The sequence below is a fragment of the Hyaena hyaena genome, unplaced genomic scaffold, assembly GCF_003009895.1.
Source record: "Hyaena hyaena isolate Hyena2069 unplaced genomic scaffold, ASM300989v1 scaffold_680, whole genome shotgun sequence".
Classification (NCBI taxonomy): Eukaryota; Metazoa; Chordata; class Mammalia; order Carnivora; family Hyaenidae; genus Hyaena; species Hyaena hyaena.
Window position 1 is genome coordinate 973,322 of NW_024081312.1, and position 18,205 is coordinate 991,526.

The 18,205-nt window shown below is 32.8% G+C and overlaps 1 protein-coding gene across 1 annotated transcript in view; it reads right to left on the reverse strand.

The window, feature by feature from the left end:
- LRRC7 (leucine rich repeat containing 7) overlaps positions 1–18,205 on the reverse strand; it is a 207,167-nt gene that overhangs the window by 104,328 nt on the left and 84,634 nt on the right. Inside the window, exons 6-9 of the mRNA XM_039217309.1 lie at positions 10,706–10,835; positions 9,599–9,714; positions 4,403–4,472; positions 2,446–2,545 (exon numbers count right to left, since the gene is read on the reverse strand). Coding sequence (XP_039073240.1) covers positions 2,446–2,545; positions 4,403–4,472; positions 9,599–9,714; positions 10,706–10,835 — 416 coding nt within the window. The remainder of the gene's footprint in view (positions 1–2,445; positions 2,546–4,402; positions 4,473–9,598; positions 9,715–10,705; positions 10,836–18,205) is intronic.

Genomic DNA, 18,205 nt, shown 5'->3' on the forward strand with positions numbered 1-18,205 from the left:
AGAAAGGAAAGAAAAAGAGAGGAAAGTTCCTTTGATATTTGTAACATGGTCTTTTACATTTTAATTCAAATTCAGCTTTCCTAAGTGCATATTAATTACATATTGGGATTGGGAAGTTTTCTAGTGTGGAGAATAAGCTCTCCAAATAATAATAATAATAATAATAATAATAATAATAATAATAGCTGGACTATACATTAAATTTTTTTTTTTAATCTTCACACCAGCACACTATGCATAGTACTAATATATCCACAATTTGTTAATGAGAAAACTATAGTTTTCTCTGGGCCAGGATTCCATTCCATGTCTGTGATTACAGAGCCCATACCCATATTTGTAGCCACTAAATTCTATCCGGATTTTATAAAAGGTACTAGGTAACATTGGATTTTCAGTAAAGTGTGTATGATTAAAAGGTTTTTTTTTTTTTTTTGCTGTGTGTATGTGGCTGGGAGGAAATGTAGGGGAGCTTATTTTTAGGGTTATCAACATATGAAAATGCAGTCTTTAACATTATAGTCTCAATAGTCTAAATATATCCTACATTAATAAGGAAAATAAGTGGCTTATAAGTATTTAATTTATATCAAAATATAGGCTAATAGTAATATCTTCCTTGGCAACATTAATTGTGAAGATCACGTGAAAATGCAGTACAAGTACTTAGTTTAGGCTAAATTCTTTTCCAAAGGACAACATTTACCATATATGTACTCATTTGTTGCAAGGGATTCTGAATATTCATTTATTATACTTCTGCCTGAAAAGCCAAAGGGTGACTTGCTTAAAGTTCAAAAAAATATTTATATTAGCAACTCTTCTTTCCCAAAAAGAAAGCAAAACAAAATCAAACCTGGTTAATTCCTTAACATCACACCTTGTCTAACTAGATCTACCCCACTCCCTACAATAAATTAGGGATTTAATCTGTACAACCATATCTCAGAAATGACAGGCAAATCTGAGACTCTTTTCACTTTACCCTTCATTTTTTAAATGAAATATTTTGAAAATCTGGGGATATTAATATGAAAATATAAGTAAAGTTGAATGAATAAAGCAATAATTTCTTAAGGTTTTTCTTATAGCATACGTAAACATGATGACTTTTCTTGTATAAAATTCAAAAGATCAATTTTATTGAAGCCTTAAAAATATAGAATCAATATTTCCTTTTCCTGCTTTTGCAAGTCAAAATTTAAATTAAATATTCTAAAGAATCCCAAAATGATTCACTTATATTTATAAGTCAAAGACTAAAGACCTTTATTATAGTTATTCCTGAAAATAGATACATAAACTGTTTCTTTTAAAAGTTGCTCGCATTCAAGTGAATTGGGTGGATTTAACCCATGGGTGGAATAAAATGGGTTTACTCTTCAAAGAATTAGTATTACTGTAAGACTGCAGAAAAGATGTATGTCAGCCTGTCTGGGTGTGGGCTAAGGAGACTATGCAGAGTTTCAAATGGTAAAGAACAAATCTCTATGGAATCTCTCATCATCAAGGATAGAAGATTCAATTTTAAAAAATGTTTAGGTTTTTCAAAAAGTATTTCTATCAGAGCTACTGACAGTTTAGAGAAGAAACTCAACTTGAAAGAGAAAGAAAGAATGGTCATTATTTTCAAGTCATCTCTTTATGGTTTTAACATGAAATAATTTAGGGCCTGGGATCACCAGACTAAATGTTTAAACTGTGTTCATCAAATTAGTGAACACAGGAAATAAAATAGTTTATTGAGCCTTCCTTAAAATCTGACCCTTCTTAGCTCATTTCAGTTTGCAGGATACTACATTTAGTTAACTAGTCCTATGTCGGAATCTACCAAGAGAAGTTGCTCTTAAAAATCAAGACTTTCATGTAAGATATGAACAGAAGAGTTACGTTTTTGGGATCTTATTTAAAACATTGATTTTGTGGGGCGCCTGGGTGCTTAGTCGGTTAAGCGTCCGACTTTCGCTTAGGTCATGATCTCGCGGTACGTGGGTTCGAGCCCCGCGTTGGGCTCGGTGCTGACTGCCAGCTCAGAGACTGGAGGCTGTTTCAGAGTCTGTGTCTCCCTCTCTCTCTGACCCTTCCCTGCTCACGCTCTCTCTCTCTCTCTCCTAGAAATAAATTAAAAAAACAACAACATTGATTTTGTATCCTGCAACTTTACTGAATTCATTTATCAGTTCTCTCAGTTTTTTGGTGGAGTCTTTCAGGTTTTCTACATGGAGTAGCATGTCATCTGCAAATAGCAAAGGTTTGACTTTTACTTGCTGATTGTGGAAGATCAGATTCATGCTTAGGTTTAACTCCTGGATGACTTATATATGTCATCCAATTATTTTTATAGCATCGTCCATGTGCTAGTATTCCTGGGCAAATACCGAATAAAATTATTCCCTTTTATCCATAATTGTATAAGCATGGGAGAAATTTTTACTAATAATTTACCTTCATCACCACGAGGTTGCTGGGGAAACATGTAGTTAGTCAATACTCTTTGCTTTGTTTCTGGATGGGCTTCAGTTTGTAAAGGGATAAGGGCTTTTGACTAGAAGCAAAGAACATATAAAATAGATTAATAAGATAGCAAATATGAAGAATATTACTTTTATATAAGTCAATGGGCAATAGTTTGGCTTCATTGAGCTGAAAGAACAATTAAAAGAAAAGGTAAGAGAAAAAGTAATAAAATAAGAAAGCATTACACAAAATAAGACTGTTGCTGAGGAATATTCTCAAATTCTAAGATCTATAAAGACTTAGACCGTTTGCAAGGTCTCTTGCTATTGCAAGATCATCTATGAATTTAACTGGGTGAAAACAAACATTTTTTGAGATATTTTTGTAACCAAAGGCAGAGTCCACATAAAAATAAAAAAGTATTCTTATTGTATCTGATATATCAAAATATTTCTTGTGGATGTTAATATTTCATTCTTCATTATTAATTTGATTTTAGAAATATGCTTTCTGAAGGGTGTTGTGGAACTCTGATATTACATCCTATTTATATAATATATTGGAAATGATATCTAATGTTTAAAAAATCCACTAATTTCAGGACATTTATTTTTTAATTTAAATTTTTTTTTTTTTTTTACAAATAGTTTATTGTCAAATTAGTTTCCACATAACACCCAATGCTCATCCCCACAAGTTCATGACATTTATTAATAGGAGTGAGGCACAAAGGGGTTTTGGGATACCGATGTGTCCCATGAAACTGAGTCAGAAACACATTAAAACACTGTTAAAAATAAAAGTTAAATGATGCAGTTACTGTTCAGCTCATTTTCCCACAAGAATAATAAATCATGATATTAGCAGATGTTTTTTCACAATGAAAGACTGTAGAATAGATTGTTCCATTAGCATAGCTCACACTGAATCCAGAAATTATTTATAATGATATATTAATGCTTTGAAAAAATCTATAGTTCATTGATAAGATTTGGATTTGAATCTAATTTCTTTACTCAGCAGATGGAAGCAAGTACTATGATGACTATAGGGACACAAACATTATTCTTACGCTTACATTTTACATTTTGTAGAGATATAATTTTTCACAGAAGTAGCCCAATACCTAGAAATCTGATTAATTCATTATGCAGTAATGCTACTTTCATGCTCAGGAGATAATGGTAACAAACTAAATTCAAGATGATTTATTTTCATTTGGCTATTCATATTTGGGAAAAGGTGTTTCAAAATTTTGGGATTATGAGGAAAAAGTAAAAGAAGACTAATAAGCCATGTCAAAATTATCTATCACATTTTTTTCTGGAGGCAAATCAGATGTCTTCAACTATTTCTTGTTATTTTCCAGTTATTAAAGTTATTCATTAACACTCCATTACTGATTAGATTATAACCTATTTTTGTGAGTATAAAAAATATCAAACCAATTTCACAGAAAATACTGATAATAATTACAAAATATATGTGGCAATTCCCCATATAAAATTTTATAATTAAGTTGATTATAATTAAAATTATTTAAAAAAAAGGAATATGTAAAATAATAATTACCTCAGTAGGGATTGCAGTAATGATTTCTTATTCCTTACCTTTAGAGATATAATTAAAGAACATTCCCTAAGGACACATAGGTACTGCTTAGAAGTAAAAAGCTATAAAAATTATCATTTTGTGTATTCAATCTCTGAGAATGAAGTTGATGCTAAGTCAAAGTATTTAAAGAAGGTGGATATAATAGTACTGTATTATCTGTAGCAATGAAATACACACTTAAACTGTTATCTTTACAAAAATTTCTCTTCCAGAAGACAAAGGAACATATATTCTGCAGTATCTGCCAAGTTAGCTAATGGGAATAAGTTAGTAATTCCAAATTTAAAGTATAGTTCATCTTGATAAACAAATCAGGTATAACAGTTTTTACCTGATTGTCAGAAAGCCACAAAGCTGCAAGTTCTTTAAGTTTGGTAAATGAGAATGGTAAATTCTTCAACCTGTGAAAACAAAAAAATTCTAATAGTGTGGGTGAAGATGGATATAGTTCATTTTTTATGAAGAATTATTTAAAATACTGTAACTTATAGATTTCATTCTCCTCTCCAATTCTTTCTCTTCAGTAGTCTGAGCAACCTTTTAAAAGTGAAAATCTCCTATTTACAATCCTCCAAATGCTTCCTATCACATCTAGGATAAAATCCAAAATTGTTACCATGCCTTGTCGGTTATAAGATCTGGCCTTCAAGCCCCTCCAGAAACTTCTGCTACTCTTTTCCTGGCTTAGTCCCACTAGCGTCACTGACTGGCCTTTTATCAGCCCACTGAGAGCATTAGCCAAACTCTTCTCTCTGTCTGGAATATTCTTCTCCTTCACTTTACTAAATCTCACATGTCCTTTAGCACTCAACTTAAATGCCATTTTCTCAAAGACGTTTTTCCTGCCTCCTCATTTAAATAACTTTCCCCACTGTAGTCTCTAAGTACTTTATACTTTCTTTGATGGAACACATCATGGTTTGTAATTACATATGTATTTTGTGATTACATTTTGCTGACTGAAATCCCCACAGAACTGTAGGCTCCAAAATGGGAAGAGGTCATGTCTGTCATACTGCTAAAGGAATCTACAGCTCCTAATGCTTTGATGACACCTGAGAGTGTGTCCTTTTGTTCTGTCACCTTTTGAATTTTGTGTAGTAAATATTCCAGGAGGGAATCTTTAAAAATGCATTTTGAGGTATGTGAAGTTTGGCATCAGCTTTGGTATTCAATTGAAATTATCTGTTTAGTTTTGGCTTCAGACTTTGGAGGACCAAATTGCCAAATGCCTACTTCAACATACTATTTGATATCCCTAAAATAGTGCATGATGAATACATTGTGATTGCATAGGCATATATGTGATTGCCATCATAGATACTCAGCAAAGTGGTAATATAAATAAAGGCTGCCACTGGATTTATTGTTAATTTCTGCATGTTCATTTTTGAATAGAAAAACGCATATTACATAGAACTTGGAATGAAAATTTCCTTAAGTCTTTAATGTGCTGGAATTCTTTCAGCCAATCCATGAATACATATATTTTGATAATGGAAATGGAAAATATTGCAATAATTAATAAGGATTGTGGGAGTAGTTTATATTATATGAAAGGAGTGAAGCCATTCAAATAATTTAATAAATATGAAAAGATATTGACAGCCAATACAAATATCAACAGTGTGCATTAGCCAGATAACTTTAGGAAGAATATAATAACCTCTCCGAGCTCATAAATATTTATAAAACATAACTAAGAAGTAAGAATATAAAGAATAATGGAGACTAACTTATAGTTCTCTTTTTATGAAATTATTTGTTATACTAGTATTTATAACATGAAACCAAAGTACATAAAGACCATTTGTAGTTTTCAGTTATTTAATTTCATTGAAGCCAGAAATTATAAAGATCTTATGGGAAGAATTTTTCCACATCATATGGAGATGAATTAAAAGTAGACTATCTATCAATCCTGCTGCATAAACATTACATGAGGGGGAAACTGTCCAGGTTCATATACAACAACATGCATGAAAAATCATCATGAATCTAGTCATAAATGTGGAGTGTAAAGAAAAGAGACTGTTAGAGAAGGATGAATTATACTCATTTCTCCTTACTCCTCCAGTAATGTATGTTAAAAGTGAACCTCTATTTACTATCACAAATGTGTAATACATTGACCATAGGAACAATCTTGCAGCTGACAGTGCCTGGGAATAATCCTAAACCATAATACCAAAACTTTTAAAATGCATTCTATTATAAATGTGAAACTGTGATAGTCATGACATTTGGATGACATTTCATATTTAATCTTTTCTCAAAGTATTTCATATTTAATCTTTTATCCACTTCTTTCTCTGATAGTAATGTTCAATTTGGCCTCAGCTCTCATTTAATATTGATTTTAGCTCCAGGTTAAGAGTCATTGATTAATTCATTAATTAAAAGATATTAATTTGGCTCTATACTATGTTCTAGTCATTGTAGTAGGAGAAAAATTAAGCTTATATAACTGGCCTGACAAAATATTTTAAGTTCCTGGATATTGTGAGATTCTCAATGTCTAATTCATATCTTTTGTCCAAGCATCTAGCAATATGTCTGTCCCATGGTGGTTATTGAACTATCCTCTATTTGTTGAATAAATAACTTCATTAGTAGCCTTTCTACTTTCTTACACTGTACACAAAATGGATCAAAGACTTAAATGTGAGGCCTAAAGCCATAAAACTCCTAGAAGAAAGCAGGCAATAACTTCCTTGACATTGGCTGTAGAAATATTTTTCTAAATATATCTCCTCAGGCAAGGGAAACAAAAGCAAAACTAAACTATTGGGATCATACCAAAAAACACAACAAAACAAAAACAAAACACAAAAAAACAAAAAGACTGTTTTATACAGTGAAGAAAACCAATAACAAGACCAAAAAGCAATCTACTGAATGGGAGATGATATTTCCAAGTGATATATCTGATAAGGGGCTAATATCGAAGCTATATTAAAAAAACTTACACAACTCAACACCAAATGAAAAAATAAGTCAATTAAAAAATGGGCAGAGTACCTAAATAGTCATTTTTTTCCAAAGAAGACATACAAATGGCCAAAAGACACGTGAAAAGGTGTTCAACATCACTGATCATCAGGGAAATGCAAATCAAAATCACAATGAGATAGTACCTTATACCTGTCAGAATAGCTAGAATCAAAAAGACAAGAAATAACAAGTGTTGGCGAGAATGTGGAGAGAAAGGAACCTTGCTGCACTGTTGTTGGGACTGTGAACTGGTGCAGCCACTATGGAAAACAGTATGGAGGTTTCTTAAAAAATTAAAAATGGGAATATCATATGATCAAGTAATTCTACTACTGGGAATCTACTTGAGGTAAATAAAATCTAAGCTCTAATTCAAAATGATATATGTATCCCTACATTTATTGTGGCATTATTTACAATAGCCAAAATATGGAAACAACCCAAGTGTCTATCCATAGATTGATGGATAAAAATGTGATGTATAGATATCTATCTATATCTATATCTATATCTATATCTATATCTATATCTATATCTATATCTATATCTATACCTATACCTATATCTATACCTATATCTAATCTATATCTATATCTATATCTATATCTATATCTATATCTATATCTATATCTATATCTATATCTATATATTACTCAGCCACAAAAAAGAATGAGATCTTGCTATCTGCCAGGTCCAACAAGGATGGACCTAGAGGGTATACTCTTAAGTGAAGCGAAGTTAGACAAAGACAAATACCATATGATCTCACTCATATGTGGAATTAAAAAAAAAAACAAAGAAGACAAGAAACAAACAAAAAAAGACCTTTAAATACAGAGAACAAACTTGTGGTTGCCAGAGGGGAGGTGGGGGAGGGGATGGGTGAAAGAGATAATGGGGATTAAGAGTACATGTATAGTAAAAGGTGAAAGATTTATGCGATCTGAAGAGAAACCAGAGTATAAGAGTACATGTATAGTGATGAGCACCGAGTAATGTATGGAATTATTGAATCATTATATTGTACACCTGATATTAATGTAACACTATATGTTAATTATGCTTCAATAAAAACAGTCAAAAAATAACTTCATTAGTAGTACTTCTAATTATGGGTCTTTTTAAACACTTAATAAGCATAGTTTCTATATCATCATTCAGATTATTACTGAATAAAAGTTGAGTAGACCAAGAATTTAAGAGAGACTTCTATAGCTCATTATGAAAACCTCCCTCCAAGTTAAAACAGAGTGGAGCTCAGTTCCATTGGGGACTGTAATGAAATCTACTGAGAATCCATCTTCTTATTATATCTCCATTACCATATTTCCTAATCTTATTCATACAAATATAATTAGAAGATTTTGAAAAATGTTTTGCTGAAAGTCATGTAGAACATTCAGTGTATTTCTCTCATTTTCTTGTCGGGTAACCCAGTCCAAACAGGAGATAAGATTGATTTGATTGGACTTGCTCTTGTACCAAGCTATGAAGCTTCCTTATCATCTTAATTTTAAAAATGAAATCCCAAACCTTTTAATAAAATGCTTTATTCTCTTACATGGGAATATTACTGAAGTACTAAATAAATGTGATTTTTGAAAATCACATTATTATTATTATCATTTTCTTAAACAAACGAACAAACAAATGAGAACTCATACACTCATCTTGAAACTTACAGATCTGAACATTCTAAATGATCCATAAAAGTCATCTTTGACTGTTTCACTGTAACCTCTCAGTTTCTCATTTTGTCATCTGTCTGACTGAAACTTATTGCATACATTCTATTCTGTAATCATTTTATCTACTTAGCAGTTATCTTCAGTCAATATCTACTTTTATCCTTTTCTATCGAAGGACAGTTGTGGTGGAAACAAAGATGAATTGCAGTTTTGCTTTTACCTTTTTGCCTATCCACTATGATAACACCTTAGTCACAAGAAAGAGATCTATCTTTTATTTTCTTGCCTTGGTCTGAACATGGCTAAATAGCCATTTGGCTGTCCTTACCATAATGTACAAACTTTATGGCTTTTGATATTAGCTAATTGGCAATATTCTTCCAGGATTCTGGTGGTGTTGACAAGACACACATTGCCAAGTTAATTTACTGGAGACATTAGTATATACATGAAAATACATACATATGTGTATATACACACATAGTTATATACATGCATATTTTAAGTCATAAATTTTGTAGCTTGTTAATATAATTTTTCCCTGTTTTCATAACATTATACTTTCTGAATATAGAAGGGGTTTGGTATATAAATTTGTGTGTATAAGTTTTATGTTATTTAAAATACAATACAATAAAAATATGATCTTAATTTTATCAAATAATAAAATTTAGAATATCAGTGTAAAAATAATTTATCTTGTGCTTTTTTCTCAATAAAACATGGATATCTACATTCTATATACCTCCTAAGACACAGAAAATGTTTTTAAAGTCATTAACAAGATACAATAATTTGCTGTTAGTAAATAGCTAATATGTGATTGTTAAATGTTGCAGAACTACCTGTTGTCACTCAAATTTAAGACTCTTAATTTCTGCATCTGTCCAATCTCTTCAGGAAGAAATTCCAGTTTATTAGAACGTAGAGACATAACTGTTACATTCTTACAGCTTCCAATCTATGGGTGACAAAAGAAAATAAATAAATATACTGTAAACCATTTATATTAACTTTTAATATTAAAATAATTATTTTACAGATTTTCTTGTCACTTTAAGACTCCCTTAGTATGTCTATTGTTTTAGTTTTTATAATTTCACTCTTTAAAATATGTGCACCTATTATTTATATTCCTTTAGCTATTAAAGCAACATATATCTCACACTCTTTTGCATATTAGAAAGAATTTTCTTTATAATTTTATTATTAGAATGCTAATTAACTTCATTATTTTAATAAATCACATTGTTTTTGTCCATCCAAGTAATTGCTAACACTTCTATGTTTCTGATAGATTATACATACTCAAAGATGTTAACATTGCCTTGACAAAGTTAGTTTTATTTCATGTTGCAATAGTACTTGTCATTTTTATTCATAACTTTTGGCTCTAAAATAATGGCATATTGATTATTGTTCCTTCATTATGGAAATGTTTAGTAGAAAATACTAAATTGAAAATACACCCCACACTATTTTCTTGACATTAACAAATAAAATCACACTCAGATATAAAAACCAATGAAAGCTCTTGATGAATTCTTAAATAAAAATAATATTATTATGCCACATGATACTTTAAAAAACATGTATATGTTAAAAATCTTTCATTTCAGAAATGGAAATGTAATTATCCCAGAATGCTATTTATCACTATTCTAAAGGCAAAATATTTAAATATTCTGAAACGTATTCCTTAGCATTGACTAACTTACAATATTTTATTACTTTTCTTTTCAAGTAGTGTTCAAGTCAAATGCATTTTCTGAGTCAAATGTAAGAACTTACCACTTATTATTTAAAGGAGAATAATTAGCAAATATTATATAGATAACTCCTATATACATTGACAGCTCAACTCATTAATCTACATTGCTACTGCACTAGTTAAGACTTAATCTTTCAATATTCATTTAAAGTTAATTAAGAGAAACAAATGTATTTCTCACTTCTCTGGGTAATTCTGGAAGAAAATTCTCATCGACTGCTAACGTTCGAAGACTATGAAGGTAGCCAATAGTAGAAGGTAGACACTCCAATTCATTACAGCTACAGTCAAATTCTTCTAATAAAGATAAACTGAAAAGTTAAATACATTAGTTAGACATTTTAAAAGGTAAAATGGCAAAAGAGCTTTTAAAAACCACATATCCAAGTTCACTGAACAAAAAAGTTATTCATCTAATGACTACAATACCATCATATAAATTGTTTTACCAGGTCAGCCAAATGGTTCAATCAATACCATACAATAAGTGCCTCAATTTATGGGGCAGCTGGGTGGCTTAGTCAGTTAAGCATCGTACAGTTGATTTTGGTTCAGGGCATGATCTCACAGTTTCATGAGTTTGAGCCTTGCATTGGGCTCTGTGCTGATAGTGCAGAGATTGCTTGGAATTCTCTCTCTCTCTCTCTCTCTCTCTTTTTTCTCTCTCTCTGTTCCTTTATTTGTCCCTCCCCCACTAATGCTATTTATCTCTTTCAAAAATAAACTTTAAAAAAGATTTTTAAAAATGACACAAAGTTTTATTTGTTTGTTTTTATACATTTGCACATTTAAGTCCATCTGTGGCCAAGACTATGGAGAGGGTCATTTCAGCCTGCAGGTATGTTCAGTCTGGTTTATATAGTATCTTAAAATGTGGTAAACTCTACATAATGATCCAGAGTTTTGGTGCCTCTTGAAAGGGGAAGAGCTGGCAATACTGGGCTGGTATTCCTCCATGACAGGCAATAGAATCAGAGTAATGGCCACTGCCTTCACATGAACACTGTTCTTCAGTCTGTCACAATCCCTACTACCCCATATATAGCCAGTTTTGACCCAGATCTACAGAAAGAAATTCTATAAATGCACATTCAAGTTATCACCAGCAAATAAGACATTTCAATATCTGGTTTGAGATAGCTGGAAAAGAAAGATGGCCTGTCACTGGGGAAGCACTATCTGTATTTAAGTTGTCATTGATGTTGTTGTTAATATTATTACACTGTTATTACCATTCATAACATCATTATTACTGTGATAGGAAGAACTCCCAAGAGCAAGGATCTTGCTGTTATAAAGGGAAGGCTGAATTAGAGTTAGTTGGATTTAAAGTTGTAGAATCAGCTTCCTTTATTTGTATATATATAATATAAATATCTATACATATCTTGCTATTAGCTTGAATGCATAGCTTGCTGGCTTGAATGCAATTTACTCCCATCATTTAGTTAATGAGTAAACACAGAAATTAAATATATAGGTTTTAAGTCACTCAGAATGGATTTGTGCCTCAGCTCTATCACGTACTAGATGTGTTATCTCAGCCACCAAATAAAACAAAGATCACAGCTCCAACACCAAAGATGATTTTATTTACCTGCCAGGCACAGGAACATACCAGGAAGGAAATTCATAGAGTAGTGCTCTGATGGGGAAAAGTCAGTGTCCAGAGGGCAGTGGGTAACAGTGGAATAGGCTCATTAAAGATTAAACATTTGCGTTATGGAGAGGGTGGAATGAGTTCACAAGCCTGTGTACAATTAAGTAAATCAAGTCCTGTTAACCACAAATCAGGAAAGAATAATCTGGTAGGTTACGTCTGACCCTGAACCAAGGTAACACATGATTCATGGTCCTTAACAGTTTCAGCTGCTTAGAACCAGATGTAGTGAAACACAGCATTCAGCTTTGAATATCTCATAAGCAAGTGCTCCTTAAGTGAACAATTTTCCTTTTTCTCTGAGCCTTGGTTTCTTCATATTTGCAAAGAGAATACTAGCAATCCCTGCCTCATGCAGTTGCTCTGAGTATTTTATGAAATAATGTAAGTAAAGGATTTAGCACAAGACCTGTCATAAAATAAATGCTCAGGAAATGTTTTCTCTTTGTATTAGTGAACCCTGATAAATTCATTTCTTAAATCTTTTGAGGCCCCACATGCAGGGGTGGCTATGTCACTGGGTTCCAGGTGTGTATGGCAGTGTGAGTGAGTGAGTGAGTGAGTGTGTGTGTGTGTGTCAGTCTGTGTCTGTATTGGTGGGGGCAGAAATAGATGTATGTGGGAAACCCTGTAACGATTTATTTCTTTAAAAAAAATCTAACACAGTGCCTTACACATATAATGTACTTAATATAGTTGGTAGAATTGAATAAACCATCCCTGGATGATTTCGGGTTATATACTCAGCAAGTGGTCATAAAAGTACCAGAGGCTTTCAAAAATAAAAATTTCAGATGTATGTTCTGAGAAGAAGTCAAAGACTTTAACAGTTAAAAATATAATAAAGGTTTTTTGTTTTTCTTTCCTTTTATGAAAACATGTTTTGAAGTTAATCTTGAGTCACAGTAAGGCAGCCTTTTGTGCAGTTCTGATATAACCACATTTCAATCATCAACATTTCATTAAATAACATTATACCCCCACCAGCACAGCTCAAACTTCAGTATACTAACTGTGAGAAAATGCATAACATAAACTTCGCTCTTAACTCTTGGGTCCACAAATCACACTGTAGATAACAGATAGGCATCATGGTCAGTGACTAGTCACATTACTTCAAAGTCTATCAGTGATTTGTGTGTGTCATTCATTTCACACACAAACAGTACATCATGTAGTTGTGTTGCCTTCTTGTCAATCAGCAGTAGAGAGATACTATAGGTACAATAACTCAATATTTTTTTCTTCTTTTTTTTAATAGAATGTTTTTAATGTTTTATTTATTTCTGAGAGAGAGATAGAGACAGCATGAGCAGGGAAGGGTCAGAGAGAGAGGGAAACACAGAATCTGAAGACAGGCTCCAGGCTCTGAGCTAGCTGTCGGCACAGAGCCCAATGCGGGGTTTGAACCCACGGTTTGTGGGTTCATGACCTGAGCTGAAGTCGGACGCTTAACTGACTGAGCCACCCAGGTGCCCCACAATAACTCAATATTTATAGCATTATTGAAAAATAATTGAAAAATCTCTTGGTCTCCCTAATTCTCTTGGTGAGTTAAATGAAAATATGAAAACTTGCTTTTGATCACCAAGAACAAATTCAGTAATCCAGCCAATGGACTAAGGAGTTATTTCAACTTTGAAAGCCTATTATCTTACATAGACTTTGGAATAAGTCATAAGTGCTACAGCTGGAGATCATGCAAATTCTTTAGCTGAGTTTTGGAAGCAATATGACATAGGGCAAACAAATGAAAATATTTAAGCATCAGGGCAGGAAGTAACAGCAAGTAGTACCTGTGCACAACAGCAGGAACTTTAAACACTATGCAAACAAGCTTGGAGGACTTGAATCAAACATAACTGGAATTGTAGAAGAAATAGAGGCACCTGGGTGGCTCAGTTTGTTAAGCATCCAATTCTTGATTTTGGCTCAGGTCATGATTTCACGGGTTTGTGAATTTGAGCCCCATGTCCGGCTCCTGCACTGGCATTGTGGAGCCAACTTGGGAGTCTCTCTCTCACTCTCTGCCCCTCCCATGCTCTTGCTCTCTCTCTCTCTCTCTCCCTTTTTCTCTCAAAATAAATAAATAAACTTTTTTTTTTCAAAAAAGAAGAAATAGTTGATTGTGGGGATATTACCTGCCACTACTCAAGGCACTGTAGATACGCTGCCAGAGAAACTTAGTGGTAAACTTGTTGACATAAATGAGGAAAGTGGTTGTAATGAAAAAGATGAAGATATCCTAGAGGAAATGATTCTGGCAATAAACTTCACATTAAAGGAACTCTCAGAGATGTTTCATGACATTCAAAGCACAAAGGATAAAGGTTTGGAAGCTGATTCAAGCTTAAAAAGTCAATTCACCAAGGCAAAGAAAAAACGCTCACTATGAACTATAATTTATATGGTGAAAAGGCAAGTAATGTTCAAAGTAATCATGATAAATTATTTTTACAAAAAAATACCACTTTAATTCTTGACGTTCCTACTGTTTACAAAGACAGTGAACTGAATAAATATTACTTTTACTACTTTTCCATTTCCCTATACACTTATAACCAACCGTAACAGTATTTAATGTTTTGAAAAAAAGTTTTAAAGACTTCCAGGCAGTTCTACTATGGTTTTTCCTTATTGATTATTAAGACTGTTCCATTGTTTCAGCTTCCATGGCCATTTCCACAATCCTCCACTACTGTGCAAAGTGAGAACTTCCTGCATTAAAAAGACAACATTTTGACTGCACTAAGGGCTGTACCGAATTAATAATTTATAGTCGAGGTATTTTATGTCTCTTGGTTAAAGAGAAAGCTAGTGGTGCAAAACACACCCTCTTCAATGATCTCTGACATTCAAAAGATTTAAACTCATAGCATTCCAGCTGACTTTGCTGATGGTTATCTCGTTAGAAATCGCTTAAGGTATTCTAGTACAGGACCCTCGCTGAAACCAGTTATATCACATTTACTCAGATTGTCACTGACTTTCAAAAGATAGACTAAAATAAGTAAAATAGGTCACTAGAAAAAAACAAATACTGTCATTTGTATATAAGTGATATAAAAGATATATAAGTATATCATTACTTATATGTGGAACCTAAAACAGAACAAAACTGAGCCCACAGGTTTAGAGAGCAGATTGGAGCTTGACAGATGTGGAAGCAAGGGATGGGAAAAATGGGTGAATGTGGTCAAAAGGTACAAATTTCCAAAATACTTCATGGGGATATCATTAATGTACAGTATGGTGACTACGGTTAATAATGCTGTATTATATATTTTAAAGCTGTTAAGAGAATAGATCATAAAAGTTTTCATCACAAGAAAAAAATTTTTGTAATTATGTATGATGATGAATATTAGCTAGACTTTGTGGTGATCATTTCACAATATATACAAATATTGACTCAACATGTTGTACACCTGAAACTAATGTAATGTTACATCAGTTATTTCTTAGTAAAAAATACATTCATTGTACTTTTTGGAAAAAAAGATAGACCAAAGTCCCCTTTTTTCAGAATTGTTATCTATAGTCTATAATTGTACATAGCAACAGGAAAAACAAACAGCAAAGGAATTGTAAAGTACTTTAAAGCAGTGCTTCCCAAACTTCAGTGTACCTATGAATCACCAAGGGAACTTATTAAAATGCAGATTCAGATTCAGTGGTTGGGATGAACCCAGAATTTGCATTTGTAACAAGCTCATAGGTGATGTAAATGCCCCTAGTCCTAGGGCCACATACTGCGTTCCTTGTAAGGCTTTAAATAAATAAAGCTCTTGAAAATATTTCAAGAGTAACACACATACACACACACACACACACACACACACACAGGACATACTCATAAAAGCTAAAATCTCTATAAATATTACAAGAGTTGTGCTCTGTAGACCTTTGCCTTAGTTTGCACATCAGTACTACTACTGAAGTAAGCTACTTAAGGTAGTAATGCTTGAAATTAAACAATAATGGTATTGACTTAATTTTCTAAAAACACTCTGCTTTCCTCCAGTTTGGTTTTCATGAACTAGTTTTGGCTGGGAAGATATGACTGTAACATTAACCCCCAATTACCTAGCTAAACAGTAAGAGAGACTGTGAATATATTATGTGGACAATTTATAATTTCACTTTAACGTCATTCAGGACCATTAGAAACCATTAGATACTAAAAATCTTCTATTAATGTAGATGCTAACAAACATAAAAATAAATAGGTTTGGACTTCACTTTGTTCAGTTTTAACTCATTAGAAATAATGTAATTCGGTAGAAAATATTCAGACAGGCATGAGTTCTTTTTTTTTTTTTAATGTTTTATTTATTTCTAGGAGAGAGAGAGAGAGACAGCATGAGCAGGGGAGGGTCAGAGAGAGAGGGAGTCACAGACTGAAACAAGCTCCAGGCTCTGAGCGACAGTCAGCACAGAGCCTGACCGCGGGGCTCGAACCCACGTACCGCGAGATCATGACCTAAGCGAAAGTCGGACGCTTAAGCGACTAAGCCACCCAGGCGCCCCCAGACAGGCATGAGTTCTAATTCTAGTGTGGTCACTTAATAGCTGAGTAACTTTTGTCTACTATTACTTCCTGTTTTCTCATCTATAAAATTGGTTGCTAATGCTTAATATACAGAGTTTCAAAGAGGATTAAATGTATGCTAAGCCCCTGGTAGAGATATGAAACTCCATTAAAATGGCCAAGATGTAGAGTATCCTGAAAAAAAATAATCATGAAAAATGTTTCTGAAATATGTAAAAGTTATCTTGTGATATTTCAGTTTTTAAAATGAGTTGTTTCATATAAACAAAACTTTCTAGTAGACAAAATGTAAAACTACCTGCAATTGATTAGTAAGACATAGGAGCTAGATAAATTTAAGGTGATGTGAAAGAAATTTAATTTAATTTAATTGTATTTGCAAAGATTTAGTAGAAAGAGATATATAGGCATAACATGGAGATATTGTGGGTTTGGTTCCAGACTGCCAAAATAAAGTGAAGGTCATAATAAAGTGAGTCAAATAAATATTTTGGTTTTCCTATTATATACTGGTGCATGTAAAAGTTATGTTTACATTATACTATAGTCTATTAAGTGTACAATAGCATGATGTCTAAAAAATAAACGTACCATAATTAAAAATGTTTTTTGCTAAAAAATGCTAACCATCATGTGAACTTTCAGTGATTAGTAATCCTTTTGCTCATGGAGGGTCTTGCCTTGATGTTGATGGCAGCTCTGACTAATCAGGATGGTGTTGTTGAAGGTTTTCAAAAAATTCTTAAAATAAGACAACAATGAAGTCTGCCATATCAATAGACTCTTCCTTTCATGAATAGCTACCTGTGACATGTAATGTTGTTTGATAGCATTTTGCATACAGTAGAACTTTCAAAACAGGGGTCAATCCTCTTAAACTCTGCTGATGCTTTACCAACTAAGTTTATGTAATATCCTAAGTTCTGTGTTATTTCAACAATCTTCATAGCATCTTCACCAAGAATAGATTTTATGTCAAGAAACCACCATCTTTTCTCATGCATAAGAAACTCCTCATCCATTAATGTTTTATCATGAGATTGTGGCAATTCAGTCACATCTTCAGGCTCCATTTCTAATTCCAGTTCTCCTGTTGTTTCCACCTCATCTGCAGTTACGTCTTGGCACTGAAGTCTTGAACCCTTCAAAGTATCCATGAGGGTTGGAGTCAACTTCTTTCAATTTCTTATTAATCTTAATATTTTGACCTCTTCCCATAAATTGCAAGGGTTCTTTATGACATCTAGAAAAATGAATCCTTTCTAGGAAGTTTTCGATTTACTTTTCCCAGATCCATTTGAAGCATCACTATCTATGGCAGCTATAGCCTTACAGGTTATATTTCTTTATTTAAGTTTATTTATTTTAAGAGAGAGAGAGAGAGAAAAAGAGAGAGAGAGCCAGTAGGGGAGTGGGGGAGGGAGAAAGAGAAAGAATCCCAAGCAAGCTCGTGCAGAGCCTGATGTGGG